Source organism: Amia ocellicauda, chromosome 20 (assembly GCF_036373705.1).
Source record: "Amia ocellicauda isolate fAmiCal2 chromosome 20, fAmiCal2.hap1, whole genome shotgun sequence".
NCBI classification, from domain to species: Eukaryota; Metazoa; Chordata; class Actinopteri; order Amiiformes; family Amiidae; genus Amia; species Amia ocellicauda.
Window position 1 is genome coordinate 11,905,148 of NC_089869.1, and position 16,498 is coordinate 11,921,645.

The 16,498-nt window shown below is 37.4% G+C and overlaps 2 protein-coding genes across 3 annotated transcripts in view; one reads left to right on the plus strand and one right to left on the minus strand.

Moving 5' to 3' along the window:
• The first annotated feature begins 2,729 nt into the window (after positions 1–2,729).
• On the plus strand, positions 2,730–4,863 carry LOC136715740 (transcription factor ATOH7-like). The gene has a single exon (XM_066693115.1). It carries the CDS (start codon positions 3,629–3,631, stop codon positions 4,049–4,051), a length of 423 nt encoding a protein of 140 aa, XP_066549212.1. The 5' UTR covers positions 2,730–3,628; the 3' UTR covers positions 4,052–4,863.
• A 1,703-nt stretch (positions 4,864–6,566) lies between these two features.
• Positions 6,567–16,498, minus strand: part of mypn (myopalladin) — a 55,783-nt gene continuing 45,851 nt past the window's right edge. Inside the window, exons 13-21 of one of the 2 annotated variants that reach the window (XM_066692865.1) lie at positions 15,884–15,982; positions 13,266–13,487; positions 12,907–13,056; positions 12,696–12,778; positions 12,395–12,524; positions 12,045–12,252; positions 11,484–11,649; positions 10,287–10,420; positions 6,567–8,509 (exon numbers count right to left, since the gene is read on the minus strand). In XM_066692865.1, the coding sequence (XP_066548962.1) occupies positions 8,331–8,509; positions 10,287–10,420; positions 11,484–11,649; positions 12,045–12,252; positions 12,395–12,524; positions 12,696–12,778; positions 12,907–13,056; positions 13,266–13,487; positions 15,884–15,982 (1,371 nt within the window). In that variant the 3' untranslated portion in view covers positions 6,567–8,330. Of the gene's footprint in view, positions 8,510–10,286; positions 10,421–11,483; positions 11,650–12,044; positions 12,253–12,394; positions 12,525–12,695; positions 12,779–12,906; positions 13,057–13,265; positions 13,488–15,883; positions 15,986–16,498 lie in introns of both variants that reach the window. The other variant, XM_066692864.1, reaches the window with a different exon arrangement.

Consider the following 16,498-nt stretch of genomic DNA (forward strand, 5'->3'; position numbering starts at 1 on the left):
GATAGGATTATCTGCCTCTTTGCACAACAAAATTACCCTGCCTGCACAAAATGACTTGACAGCCGAGGCTTTTGTAGTAAATAATGACCCAATCAAAAGCCTTTAATAAAGCTTCCCTTATTGATATGAAGGATTTGGTATCTAGAGCACCAAAGCTTGTATTTCCTCCTGTAGTGTGTCTGTGTGACCCTTAGGGAGCTGTAAGACTGCAACTAGCCATAGAAAACTACATTAATGGTCCAAAACTTTTTCCAAAAATGATTTTTTAAACAGTAAAAATAACAAAATGGATGTATTGGCATAAATGGATGGAAAGTACTAACATAATCATATGCTTCAGACAGCTTGACATTACTACTTCAGGAAAAGAAGGATGTTTCTGTTTCTGGACCCCGTTTTTGTCCCACAATGCAGCTGCATTCATTATCACTTACAAACTTTAAACTTACAGAACAAACTCCCGGGTTTGATCAAATGACAATATAAGTAAAATGATGAACATTGACCCTGTTTCTCTCACTGCCCAATGCATTCCCTAACCTACATCTATTGCAGCTTCCTCTTTATTGTTGAGGGCACCAGTGACAGATGTGAATAGGAGACAGTTACACAAATGATTTCTTGTCTGTTTCTGACCAGCTCCCTAGGGTAACAGCCAGACAGATACATTATTTATTTTGGAGCCTCAAATGCATGTAGAGCCCAGCATGTACAGATCACTAATTAATACCCCATAGTGGGATACATCAACGAGGCTTCAGTCAACACGAAGGCTGTCCTCACCGGCCCACCAAAGTTTCATAAGGAGTTTCCCTGAAAGCACCAGCCTCAAGACTTTAATATAGTATCTATGCTGTATAATATAATGTGCAAAGTTTTAATTATATATAGAATAGTTTAAAATAGCTACACTTAGCTAATTTCTAAAATTAATTCACAATACTTGATATGTATATAGTTTCATCAACAGTACCTTTATATTGTATAATAGAATGTGTATATATTCTTGTTTTATGTGTTGGCCCGGATTTATTTCCTGTGACAAAGTAAATAAAAACATATTAATACGAATATTAAAGTGTATTTTGTTTTCCATTATACAATATAAAGGTCCAGTTGATCAAATCATATGCAAACCCAGTATTGTCCCCTGATGCTGTCAAAAGACCAGTACTAATGCGCAGGATGAATGCTCTCTACTGACGTAACATGTATTTGTTTTCTCCCACTGGCTCAATCCTTGTTAGCAGCTCCTGGCAACAGTTTGCAAGGTGGTTGGGAGAGTGTTTATATCTGTGGGAACGTTCCCATATGCCGAACACCAAGCCTGTTTACCACATGCCAGCGTGTACAAAGGTATCTCAGTCTAGAGATAACATCACCAGAGGGTGAAGGCTTGCAAATACAAACTGTGAAACCTGTTGCTCATGACATGATTGTTTTACATAATAAGACTTTAAGTAACACATGTTCATTGAGCTGTCCTCCTTATGTTTTAGGAATGCCTATATACACTGAAAGAGAAAGCATGTTTGCCCTCCTGCTTAAGAACTAGAAATAAGAAATATGTGATGTACTAATGGTTAAACTTAGATTCTTATATTCAGTTTAATTGAAATTACATTACAGTTAGAAACGTATTGCTAAGTGGGTGGGTTTCTCTGCAGCTTCAGATTCTTTCAGATCCATCCAAAATATTTGAACTGGATTGAGCTCGGATTATTGTGATTGCAATCCAGCAGTTTTGAAAGCTTTGTGAAGGGTAGTTATGATCAGTATATTGGCTGTAGAAAATATTTTAGAACTGTCAGAATTATTATTATTATTTATTTTTTCAAAACAGTTTTGTAAGTCAAAACAGATCACAATTCAACTTATCTGCAGTCACGTTACACAAACTGTACTCCTAATATACAGAACACTACAGGCTTTTTCAGAAAAATATACTGATAATTACATTTGAATAAACCTATTATTTTATGTACCATCTGCTGGGTTTATATGAACTTTCTCCTAAATATGCATATGTGTGTGTGTGTGTAAGTAAGATTTCATATTTCTCTATATTATATACGTATTTAATTTTGTGTGTGTTGGTTTTTAAATCAATACAGAGAGAAATAAACCCAATACAAGGTAGTTACACTGAGTTCACACTGCAGCCCTGTCATAAATATTGACAGCAGATGAATTATAGGAAGCCTGACCGTCTGCATTTGACATCTGTCACCGTGGAGACAGAGACATTCAATTAGAAGCGATTATTGTCATAGACTTAATCTCGCCCCATTGTTCATTCCCGAGAAAGGGGTAATCTGCTTGTTAGGTTTGATCATTTGATTACTGAAACAGAAGTGGGAAATAAAGTCAACAACATGTAGAAATATGTTTTGTTTAAATCTTATACAAGAGGAAATCTTTTGTATTTTAAAGACAAATTTAACACTGACCTATTTTCATAATATTTTGATTCTGACCGGTTTTATATAGTACATCACTAGCATTGTAAAGTATTTATTATAATATATAATTTATTAGTTTTTAATGTGTAGGCTTTATATAATATATTATATAATCCTGTTATGTTTTGCCATATGTATCATTTTGTTTTTGCACTATATTCTTCTCCCTGCTGATACTATTACTACTTAACAATTTAAATAATGTCTATTTTAAATCCATTTCTATATGTATTTTGTTTTTTAGTATGTGCTTCTAAATGGGTACAATTCACTTGTGCTCAGTGACGAGGTGTTAGGATATTGTGTATAGTCTCGGTGTGAAAATGGGTAAAGTCCCTTTATCATAATCAAACTCTACGATTATTTCCCCGGTTTAATGAGATATTTAATTAAGATGAGCTATCTGCTTTAATGAATACCTGATGTTTTTCAAGCAGGACATTTTCCAACAGCAACAGAATCTCTTTAATTCCACCTGATTCCCTGCATAAATTAAAAGTATTTTCAGGGGATTAAGTTGTGTGTAGCAATTATCTGAACATGCATGGAAATGTAGTGTTATGGGACCAAAAAAAACTGTTCAGAGTGTTAAGGATTATTGTAGTAAAGGGCTTCCAGATTATGTTGCTTGTTTACAGGGTTTATTATAGGGTGCTACCCCTGGTCCAGATGGTGTGTTGTCAGTGTTAAAACACATGGCTGTGAGCGCAGTTCTGGGCAGATGAGGGCTGTGTTCATTGGGACTTCATTAGGATTTTTTTTTTTTTTTTGTTTCTGAGAGAGCGCTGCTGTGTGCTGGGATGGGGAGCAGAGCGAAGCTTCCCACCTGCTGCCACCTGTTCGCCCCCCAATCCTTTGCTATAAAAGCCGCCTCTTTCCCAGGACCAAAGAACAGTGCCTCACGGAGAGTCGAATGAGAGAGACAGATCAATCCGGATCTTTTGGAGTAAACTTAATCGGTCTCCAAATTTAGAGCTGCACAGATTCAGAACTGAAACCAACAACTAAAATAGTGTAAAAGAGAGTTGAGTGTCTCTGTTTAATTGGTGTCTGTTTTCAATATAATCCTTCTTTACATTTGTGGACCTGACGGTATTTCAGGTTGTTCTCTCAGCGTGCCACTGTTTGTAGAACGTTCATTCAGAAGTGTCTGACAGCTGTTGAACATGAAGTCCTGCGAGTCGAGCTGTGCCGATTCCGGCTCGGACTCGGACTCCAAGTGCTCCGACAAGATGGAGAACACGGTCCGGAGGAGGATGGCGGCCAACGCCCGGGAGAGGAAGAGGATGCAGGGCCTGAACACGGCCTTCGACCGCCTGCGCACCGTGGTCCCCCAGTGGGGTGAGGACAAGAAGCTGTCCAAGTACGAGACGCTGCAGATGGCTCTCAGCTACATCATGGCCCTCAACCGCATCCTGACCGACGCCCAGCGCCAGAACGCCAGCCAGGGGCCGTGGCTGGACCTGCACATCGAGCACTTCCAGCCGGAGAACTACCACTCCTACCTGGGCCAGAGCTCTCCAGGTAACGAGGAGTACGGTCACTTTGCGTTTCCGTACCAGTGCGACGGCTTCCAGATCACAAACTGAAGTCCACTGATCATCAGAAAATAGTTTTTTAGTGATTCATGTGATTGATTGACTGTTAGAGGAGAAGCTTTGTTTGATTTATGCAGACATTTTATTATGTTAATCTGAGAAATTAGTAAATACATTTGTATTATTTTCTGTTTAAATCTTTTTGGATTGATCCACATGGATTTGGCCAAGTTATGGTCTTTTTCAGGTGTTATTTCATTGTTGTTAAATTACTTACACATTTAAAAAATGAATGCAAGTACTGTAGCATTTTGTTTTCTTATTTTGCTTTAATTGAAGTATTTATGTGAGCAATCCTGCAACCTAAAACTGTAAAATGGTAAAAGTACAGTTTAAATGGTTGTATTGCAAAGTGTATTATGTAATTGTATATAATTATGTCATTAGATTTTATTTGTTAGAATTAGTACCATAATACTCAACCATTAGGTATAAATGTGCCTAGAAAATAAACTTGCATGATGAATACTATACTTATAAGCACTCATTAAGAACCAATGGATTGGCCTTACCAGACAGTAGTTATTTTTATATACAATTGTAGTGCTGCTTTGTTTGTATTGTGACATTTTGTAAATAGTTATTAGGTACAAGATGCCTTCTGTTTTAAATTACTTTGTGGAGCTAGATGTCGGTACCTTGAACTTTGTAAGTTTTAAAATAGGTACAAATTCTGTAAATGTGTATACTATTGAAGAATTTAGTTTTTATGTTGCATCACAGCAATGCAGCAGAAAGGGGTTAGTTTTTTAATTGCAATTCTTATTTTTAGAATGTATTTTTATATTACATTTGCCTAGCATCTGTCTGAATAAAAATGATTTGTAACACATTAATTGCATTCCTGTGTGTTTGTCTCAATAATGTGCAGTGATTCTAATTCATATACATTTTATCTCTTATAATTATTTGTCTTAATAGATTAATTGCTATCCTGTGAAAATTATTGAAAAAATAAACATTTATATTTTAAATGTTTTCAAAACTATATGAAACTTATCTTAATTTTTAATATTAATTCAATTCAAAATCCAAAGAGGACCAAAACATCTTATCATGCTTTTCATTGAAAACTAAGATTTTATTTAAGGATGTGTTTAATCATTTATTTAGATATTATATTTGTCTCTACTTTTTTCAGACTAGAAAAGTGTGTCTTTATACACATTTAACTCGCCACACACCAGTAAGTAATTAAAGAAACATTGCCAGTTTGACCTACTTAGTCTGTTTGGACTCTGACTGCCGAAGTCATAACAAATTACAATCACATCACAAAAGGATTCAGCTGACAAAATTAAAATCGCCCCTTGCAATTAATGTCTAATTGTGCCGTCTTAAGTTTGTTATCCTTAATTACTCTAAGGATCATTGACCCCTGTGACCCTTTTAACCTTTGCGACCTGGTTTGAAGAGAACATCCCTTCCCCCCCGAGAGCTTCCAGTAGCCTTTTGAGGTTTGCATTTAAGAGGCTGGGTAAATTCAATTTGCAACAAACAATGCTCTGGATGGACCGATGCCCAGATTTAACATCCGTCTCCAAACTGACACATGTGCAGAACGTGAGAGAAGAGGGGTCAAAATCTGAGTGATTGGCATGAGCTTCTGAATTATATATTTCCCCCAGTTTTGGAACATCCAACACTTCTTTATTATTATATATTTTTAAGTTACTTGAAAATTAATTTACTTCCAAAATTAAATTCTGTGGTCAAAAAATGTATTGATACAACTTTGTTTTATTAATGCCACTAACATAAAGCCTATTTAAGGGATGCATAAAATTGATATTTTGGCTTCATTTGTTAGAAGTGTACATTAAAAGCATGAGGAAATAAGGTGCTTAAGTATATCTATGTTGCAGATGCTGTTAGATTCTCACTTGCTGTGCTAACATTGATGTTTATTGCGGATATACTGAATCATGTAATTAAATATGTATAAGAACACAAACACACCAAAAGCACAAGCTGCCTGTCCTCTTGGTTGGATTGGGGCTGTTTAATTGACATGCATGAAAATGTGGTTTCATGGCTTCTTCTCATTGCTTGTTCAATCATTCAATTAGCCACCGGCAGCAGGCACTGCACCTGTATTAATTGAGTAAAGCAAGGTGTTAAAGCAGTGCAATTCTGACCTCCTGGCTGATGTGCTTTGCAAGTGAATGATCTTCAGTTTTTGTTTTTTTGGCCATTGAAGCCACATTTCTGTGTATGTGAAGCTGTCCGATTTATCCCTACACAATGCAGGGTCTGGCTTGCTGAGGTGCCCTTATTCTGAGTGACCAATAATGTCATTGATATGACTTGGGTTTGTGGTTTAGTTTTTTTGAATAAATATAACTCTATTCACAGAAAAATAAAATCAAACATTCCATTTCCTCACAATGAATGTAATTTCAAATGACCATCTGCTTCAAAGTCTAACATTCATTCTATTAGATCACAAACCTTTTGTATACATATCCGGCACTGTAAACACACAAAAAAGGCAACTCTAACAAAATCGTTTCTCCATTATTTATTTATTATATGTTTGAGAGATTTCATTAACATCCTATTTTATTTTTGTTCTTTGTAGCCTTTCCAGCTTTTCAAGTCCACCAGGCCGTAATGGTAACTGTACTTTTTCGAATAAGGCTGTAGTGTTGTTTGATAAGAAGTTTCTCTGGAGTGCAAATGTGTAAAACTTCATGATCATTCGCTAAGATGCTGAAGTTTTAAACCCAACATTTTTTAATTTGTAAAAAAAAAAATAATAATAAAAAAAAACAGATGCATATATATTTTTATGCTCAATTTGCATGCCTTGTTGTAAAAAATAAATGACAAAATGGTAACACTTTGTGCTATAATTGGAGCTCAGGATATATGCAACCCAAACAGCTGGGACCCTTGCTTGACAGAACCAGACTGATAGCACTCAAGGGAGAAACCAAGTGAAAACAATTGTATATCTAAGTTTAGCAGTGGCCACAGGTTTTACTTTACTGCACCTTCAATACAGATAAAAAACAAATGCAGCCATTAGAGAATAACCAACGTAATTTAAAGTCCTGATGTTCATATGCTTTGAACAGGATTTCTGTCCAATTCAGAGCTTCACCCTTTATTTAATATAACAGCATCTAATTATTTTTATGCTATATTACAGAAATGCTAAGCATAGAATACATTGTTTTAAAGACCTTAACTTGTGACTATCTTTGGAATTAGCAGCGTTTTTTGGATAAGCACATTCATAAAGAAAATAAAAAGAAAGATTTTAGCCAAAATAAAACATTTGCAATTCAACAACAACTGCAAAGTTGATCTGAAGGTCTGCATTTTCCTCAATCTGCAAAAACAATATAAATGACCAACAGCAAAGTTCAAACACTAATACTCAAAAACGTGACACCGTTGACAGCTCTTAAAGCAGAACATTTTTTATCGTAGTTAGAAGCTTGAAAGTGGATACATGTTTCTTATTTTTATTATACAGACTACTTTGCAACTTTCCAAAACATCTCCACCAACACAGACCCCGCACTGGCGTAAACACTGAAAATCAACGCAAGCCTTTCACGGAAACTCAAAGGTTTAATTAATCTCTGAAGCGGAAACAAAGGGGCTTGTCTTCGATCTTGTGTGAGAGGCATTTACTTAAATCTTTCAATAAAAGTGACAAAGCAGACAAACGTCATACTAATTTAAAATATCTACAAATTAAAGTATGTTGTAATTACCACCTAGTATTGCAATTAAAGTAGAATTAACACGACCAAGCAGCAGGGTATTCAGAACTATTTTATAATCGGTATCGACATTGCTTTCACTTACTTGCTCGGTTATTTTTCAGTGTATGGCTTCAACAGTGGCCGTCGACAGTGTAAACTATATTCTATCATTTGCCAACAAGTATATCTGAAAGTGTTGGTGTTACATGAAATAAAACAAAACAAATAAACACACAATCAAACAAAAAACACAGAACAGCTTGAAGAACAAGACAACTGCAAGATATAAGAAGGTCATATTGTCAGGGATCACAAAGAATCCTATGAAAATACAAGCGAAAGCTCATAACACCCAGGCTGTGGATTATAAACGATATAATTCTACGAAACTGCGCTTCACTGTTTTTGTTTGCTAAAAAGTCACAGCAAAAAAACACGTTCTACGCACAGCATGTTTGTAAACCATCGAGTCTTGCTTGGCCTTTCCGACTTGCGGTTAATTCACATTTCCACATTGCGTCTCCCTTTCGAACTGCACCGGAGCCGCCTCTTCATAGCTCCTCGCTCTCCAGGGCTGCCTCGGGGGGGGTGGACGTGAACAGAATGGGGCTGTTGTCCATCGTGGGGAATGCCGACATGATGTCCAATCCTTGACCTGTGAGCGCAGCGTACCGGCTACCCGACGGTCGCACTTTCTTCATCGGTTGTGGGATCTGCTGATGCCACTGGGCTGTGGTCAACAACAGGAAAGAGTGGACACACAGAACAGGGGACAAGAGAGACGTGGGTTAGTCTTTCACACCAGTGCAACTCTCAAGTCTGCTTTCTCAAGTCGTGCTCCGGATGTGAGATTAGAAGGAGGTTGGTGTGCCCAGCGGGGGGGAGGAGGAAGGGAAGGGAAAGACAAGAAAAGGGTCAGTAACAGGACGGAACAAAGCCCAGAGAGGACAACGGACAACAGAGCTGGCGAAAGCGGCCCTGCCCCAGTCTATTACAGCAGAGGAAGCTACTCGGGAGTTAGTTTGAAGGCAAGGCAGAAAACGTCATGAGAACAATAAAGAAAGACCTGTGACAAATACCTAAAGCAACGTGTTCAGTGATGTCCATGTAATAGTTTAAACGGCCTTCAAATAAATAACTTGGTTTACTGGCATGTAGGCGCTTTGAGAAGCTCTGGGAAGTGAAATGGATCATACCACACTAGAATAGAAGTGATGACAAACTGGTCCCATAAAGAATGCAAATTATGCTCAGAAGGTTAACTTTGATGAGCCAACAAAACATTAAATCACATCACAATCGTGAGTTTTGTTTCTAAGGGCGCACTAAGAAAAGGGCGTGTAAGAAAGGTAGTAGCTTACTGGAGTATCCGAAGTATTCATGTAACTCATAAGTATATACTAACAATATCTGGAGAAGAATAATTTCGAAACCGTTATCCTTTATTTCCCCGCCTTCATACACCTGTGAGATGACTGTAAATAAACAGTACAAGGCACAGCAGAATTGAAACATGTTCTTTAAAATTTTTCTTGTTTTTTTTCAATAATTATCATTAGTGTATCTTTAGTGGGTTTGTTATACAGAAATGCATAATGCAGCAGCAAGCATGGGGTTGCTGCACACATGAGAAGAGGACCTTATGTATAAAATACTTGATCATATTTGACTTTTGTCATAGGGCAGTTAGTAGAAAAGTGAAAGATGATTTCAGATCGGGACCCTTCTTTTCAACTCTGAGATTCTTTTGTTGCTTTCAAAACTCTTTGTAAAGGCTTCCTATCTATAACTAAAGCTTTATGGATATTTTTATCACTTGAATTAAGGGCATAATTGTGATTCTAGAAAATGGTGTGTAAAATGTATTTTTTTAAAAATGTGTTGGTGTAATACTTTATAAATAGTGTATAATGCGTCATGCATAAAAATTGTCGCAAATAATGTTATGTATTTTTTGGCTTGTGGTTCTCAAATTGAGTTTTTTATACCGACTAAGAAAAATAAATACTCTTGTTAAGACAACCATGCAAATTTGTAAAGCACCACAAGAGGTCTCTGCATTTCCATTTCACAGACAAACTGTGTACAATCTCATTGCATCCCTGGAATTCTTTGTGGTAAATATTTTATAATAGCAATAGTTTCTCATCTTTTGTAGCTTGAATAAAACAATATCCGTCAGATTTAATCTACAAAGGAGCCTTTAATCTAAAAGCCTTCAATGCTGTATTTTTTATCCAGATTCTTGTAGAGCATGCCCTGATATCTCATAAAGCACTCAAAGCAAACATCTTCCATATTAAATCTCTTAATATAAACAGTTACACTCCGTTTTATCTCTGTAAGGAAAATCAGAACATCCTACTTTCTCCTTTTCTTAATTTGGTATGGAAGTCAATTTAAGTGACATGTATATGGAGCTGGTACAAAGACACAGAAATGTGAGCATTGTTGTTAAAAGATAGATACAGACACTTCTGAGTTAAACTAAGCTATAATTTTCTTACCATAAATGTCTAGCCTGGCTGTGCATGACACTATCCCTGCTTCATTTTTAGCTGATACCGTGTACCAACCAGCATCCTCTTTCCTGGTTGGCTGAATCATCAGACAAACATATCCTGTGGCATCCTGGTGCATGCTGGGATTAAAACATAAATTGTCAGCATTAGAATGCATATAAAACACATTCAGTCATGTCATATTTTCCCATTAATGCATTTAATCAGACAACTTTACATGTAATGGAAAACATACAGTAAATAATAAACTACTGCCTCAGCACTGAAGTGAAACCGCTTAGAAAAAAATGTGAAGTATTTTAATAGATGGCAGCATACACTGGTCTTCAGTGCTAATACAAATAGGGGGTGGTTCTGGGAGCCAGTTTTTCAAACACATAATCAGCTGTTTAAAGGAGCTTTCTGTTAATAGGCTCTCTTGAAGTTGACTTAATTTCCATGCGTAAATGTAAATCGTTACACAACTCTGGAAAATCACCAAAATACATTTGAAAATAAACAAACAAATAAAGAAAATCAAGATAGAAAAATATTAAATCAAAAGCTCTTGGCAACACCTTGATCATGGGGAGAGATTCTCAGTAATTTAGACTGTAAGTATAGTAGTAAAAAGGGTGTCTGCTAATAAATAATAATAATAATAATAATAATAATAATAATAATAATAATAATAATAATAATAATAATAATAAAAGGATGTTCGAGAATGGTAACTGTGTGCACCTAAGTATCCTTAAATGACATCAACAGATCTCCTTGCCAAGATGTCTTTTAAAAATGTAATCAACAATCCCACATGGAAGAGAACCTTTTGAAAATAAAAGTTATGCATTTAGATAAATATAAAATTAAACACAGGCGTCAGATGAAAAGAATATTTGCGTATATTGTTTGCATTGTAGTAACCCTGATAATTTAAGCTTGCCCAATAATATTGATATCCCATTTGAAATAAAGTATGAGACTTTGTGAGGATGAATTAAGGGGATATGTTTTATTGTTTGCAGACAGTAGTACCCAATTGTGTTCAAATTCGAACAGTGGATGTAGGAGCAAAAACATAAGCAACTTTGCTATGTCTGGCCTGAAAATCTACAAAAACTGCTGATTTGAGAAAAGGTGACACAGTAGCCCAATACATGCCCTTCTTGCAAAATGCCCTGCACTTCACTCCTGCCTCACCTCATCCGGTCCTTGCTGGCAGAAATCGTGTCGTTGTCTTTCTTCCAGTAGATGGCGGGTGGAGGCATCCCCAGCACCCTGCACTCCAGCCTCACGGGGCAGCCCTCTGCGATCCCTGTGTTCTGCAGCTTCTCCACAAACACTGGGGCTTTTTTGACCTCCTTTGCTGTTGGGACAATGCAAATGTGGATTCCCACAAAAGGTCATGCGATACACTCCAATAAAATACAGGTGCATTTAATTCTGTAGTTTAAAAATATGAGTATTTTAGTTATTAATAAATGCAGTCACTCTATTCTGAAGGAGACGACTTAAGTTCAGTCCATTTAAACTAAAATGAAGTATATGGCTACCACATTTCTTCCTTTAGGGTATGAGGCTTTATTATCCTACACCTGAAACTAATCTCTGCGTGAAGTGCAAATGGTAAAGGCAGAGCAGGAGAGTTATTTTCTTGTTGTGTCAGGTCTACTCCTGTCTAAGGTCTTGCGTGTGGGACTCACACACCTCTCACACAGACCCTGTCAATGTCAGTTCATATCAAAGAGCTGGATATCTTACCCACAACACTCAATTCCAGGGAAAAGGAATTCTGTCCAGCTTTGTTAGTTGCAATACACGTGTACGTCCCGGCATCGCTCTGCATCAGTGGGTCAATGAGGAGGGAATGGACTCCATTTTCCCTCACTAGCATTTTGTGGTTTAAGTCTGGAAGGACAGGTTTTCCATTGATTAACCACATCAAGTCTGGGTTCGGTAACCCGCTTACCTAGAGCGCAAGAAAGCGAAACGCAACGTTAGCCATTTTACAGAACTGACGGAGCAATGTTCAGTGCCACATAAGAATCTAATTTCATGGACAGTGATTTGGTTAAAAGGTCACAGGAATGTGTACATTAGAGAGGAGGTACCTTGCAGTCTAGTCTACAGAGTCTCCCTTCATGAGCCACTAAATCCCCTGGCGCCTGCAGGAAGTGAGGCCGAAAGAATTTCTCCTCGACGGGCTCTCCCTTCTCGCCTTCCAGCGAACGGGAGCGCACCCTGTGCAGAACACAGATAAAACATGATCCCTGTTCTCATTGGATCCAAAAATAAAGTTCCTTCTATACCTTAGCATCGTACACACACCAAGAGTTTCATCAGTCCCTAGAATGAGATCATGGGTCCTGACTGATACTTATTTAAACCAGATAGATGCTGCAGAGCGCTGACCTCTGGGAGTGAATGGTTGGTATCAGTCGACTTCGTACTGGACCGGTCTGGACAATCAGATGACCAGAACAGCTGATTCTCCCCTGCAAATCACAGAGATTCACACCATTAATGATACATATCTGGCATTAGTCTGAGGTGCTTAAAACCTCTAACCTCTAAACCTCTTTTCTCACTATGTAACTCATGCGGAGCAATGCCTTAAAAATACCTGTGGATTGGCAGCCATGACGGTGTAATTGCCATCATCGTCGTTGGTGGCAGTGGCGATGTGCAGAGCGCAAGTCCCATCGCCTTCTCGCTTCATTTTGTAGTGCTCGTTTTTCTTCGATATCTGCTTGCCATCCTTAAACCAGTAAACCTTATGGACAAAAAAGAATGGCTTTAAAATCACAGTCAGTCACCTTCAGAACACCAATTAAAATACAGTGCTATAGGTACCGCAGCATAATTAAGGTGGCTGAAGAAATAAATGTCGTAGTATCCAGGAGAGTTACTACAAAATATCAGACAATACATAAAACAATAAAGACATGTACCCCAAACTGTGAAGTCCATAAACAGCCTCACCTTTGGTACAGGTATCCCCACTACTTTACAGGTGAAAGACACAGCCGCTCCCTCCATAACCCGGAAGTGCTTCAGTTTCTTGTCGAAAATGGGGGCTATGCATTTGCCTGTCGGGATCTCATCGTGCTGGACCTCGTCATCCGATTCCTCCACCGGGGTGCGCTCCAGCCGGAACTCGATCTCGCTCATCAGTCTCTGCTCGAAGCTGGACACCTTGTACTCCTGTGAGAGAGAAGACACGTTCAGGCCAGTCCCAAGCAGAACTGACATTCAGCTTTTGGTTTTGTTTTGTTGTTTTTCTTTTTTCCACAAAGATACCTGAGAAGAAAAATGCACAATGTTGGAAGACAGATGCATGCCGAAGCAGCAGGCTTTGGCCACATGCAGTACATGGCCAGACACAAAAGCACATATGAGGCTGACCAGTAAGAAAAGGTCCTGGGATTGTAATTAGCATTGAATTAATCTGCCTGTAAAGTGACACAGAAACCAAAAGCTTCTGGTCCTTTCGCAGTCCGTTTGTTTGGTGAGTGTTTACTTTTTGATTTTGTGCCACTGGCCAAAGAGGGGGGGGGAATATAATAGGTTCAAATTTGAGAAACTATTTTCAGTAGCCATGACTCATAGGCAAATACAGAATATCCTGGTTGGATTAATCTAAGGATGTGCAGTCTGAAATAAACATTATTTTATTATTTTTATGTTAAATAGTGACACATACTTTTATGCTCCTGAATGTACAGTTCATTTAACACATAAATGTACTGAAAATATGAGTCTGTCAACACAACCAGCAACTGAAAATAATTTTATTATTTGTATTATCATAAAAATCCCCTCAACTACACTGACATAACTGCACATTATACAGAGGCACTGGAAACTGCCCTTTGGTCTGTGGATCATTAATGTTTAAATAATTGATGGGAGATTATTCCTCAGAAAGTTAGAACAATTGTTAGATTCGAATGGTTGGGGAAAATATGTGAGGACAGTGATTTGGTGGAGCTTTATCTAAACAAAACTTTCTTAAAAATGATAATGCATGTCAATGCAGAATAACGTATCAGACTTATTCCTCTAAGGATCAGTTATATTTGTACAATTTAATATTTTATACACAGTCCATACTACCTGCAATGTCACACTAATGAAACCATTCAACAATGTTGTTATCAATATGACAGGTTTCAGATTTTTTCTGTTTTCTGTATTTAATGTGAAACACATCAATATATACATAATGAATTAACAAACTGCATAAAGTTACTTTTGCATCAACGAAAACTGTTTATAACTTCAGAAAAAGAAAAGAAAATAGAAAATAAACTAAACTCATTTAATTCAATAGTCCAAAATGAAATCTACATTTTGGTCACAAAAATCACAAGCCAACACTGTATTGTAACTGTTGGATATGACTAGTTTCTGACTTTTGGTTTGTAGTCGCGGGGCAAAACTCTTCAACCTGTAAAGATTTCATAATTCTGATGACAGCTCATTGGCTAAAGAAAGTGTATTTTTGATCATTTTATTTATAATTGATCCTTTAAAGGCTCTGAGGGAAAATCAAGTGAAAGAAAGAAAAAAGCTTTTTCTTCTTCCTTGCCTCCCTGTGGAGGTGGATGAATATTGCTGTCTCTTTGTATGTGAAATAACAGAAAATTCATATGACATGAACTCTCCAAATATAATGCCACCTTGTGAGGCTCACACAGGATACTGATGACAGTGACAATTTGACATTGACTTTTGAGGCAGGAGAGAAACTGCCATGCAGAGGGAGTATACAAATTAAATCACAGGCACAGGAAGCCACAGAAAAGAAACTATTCCAGATCACAGTTTGATATGATGTTCAAACAGACAGACTATATCCAGAATATAGTTAATTATCCATGCAATCAGCTACAATATACCTGAGTGCTACATTCAGAAATACATAGAGATCAGGGCTCAAAAGATGATACAAGGTAAATAAATAAATAAATCAGGGCTAGGACTTAACCTGCTGTTTACCAAGTGTGTTGCGGGTTGATTCTATCATATACTTAAGATCCTGCAAGAGTACAAAACAGGTTTAAAATGATAAAAATGTAAAATATATGTTATCAATTAGGAAAAGTAAATAACTGCTATTAACATAAAATAATGTCCGCTGTGCACAACGTATAGAATTGTGTGATACCCATTCAGCACTGTCAATAAGCAATTTAAAATATATATGTATAAAAGACATGGTACTTTTTCATTAAGGAATCCCCAGCCATGGAATATATTCAATATTACATTATTTATCATAATTAGTTTGAAATTAGATGCAGGACCTCAATAATTTAGTCCTACTATAAAGTCCTTAAATAATTATTCTATATAATTTAATAGCATATCTATTAGTCATTTGAGTCATTTGTGTCACCACTCAAATCACTGACTGCACTGTAGAATGAAAATATATTAGGTATTCAAATAAAAACAAGTGCTTTGTGCAACATACAAAATCACAGTCAAGCAGTTAAAATCAATGTGGATGGAAAAGAGACACTCCTGTGATTAGTATGAAATAATGACATAGTGTTTAAACAGAAAGAGAGATCAGGGTTGGGATTGTATAATACCTGAGATGGAGAACATTCTTGTACCTCTTCAAAGTTAAAGACTGTGGCAGCATTGTTTGGTCCGAGCAGCCTGCGAGCCATCTTCCCCTCGTAGCTGAGCTTCTGTCCAAGAGCAGGTTAGAACATAAGAACATGAGAAAGTTTACAATCGAGAGGAGGCCATTCACCCCATCATGCTCGTTTGGTGTCCATTAATAACTAAATGATCCAAGGATCCTATCCAGTCTATTTTTAAATGTTCCCAAATTTTTTCCAGATTGTGACAGCTCTCTGTGTGAAGAAGTGTCTCCTGTTTTCTGTCTTGAATGCCTTGAAGCCCAATTTCCATTTGTGTCCCTGGGTGCGTGTTTTCCCTGCTGATCTGGAAAAGCTCCTCTGGTTTGATGTGGTTAATGCCTTTCATGTTTTTGAAGACTTGAATCAAATCACCACATAGTCTCCTCTGTTCCAGGGTGAAAAGGTTCAGTTCCTCAGTCTCTCAGTAGGACATTCCCTTCATACCTGGAATAAGTCTGGTTGCTCTCCTCTGAACTGCCTCTAGAGCAGCGATATCTTTCTTGAAGTGCAAAAAAGCATCTCCCATTGTCAGAGCTCCCTGTCCCCCTGGTCCCTAGT

Bases quoted from the DNA above. Each gene is read 5' to 3' on its own strand.
- LOC136715740 (XM_066693115.1), top strand. From the start codon at position 3,629: ATGAAGTCCTGCGAGTCGAGCTGTGCCGATTCCGGCTCGGACTCGGAC.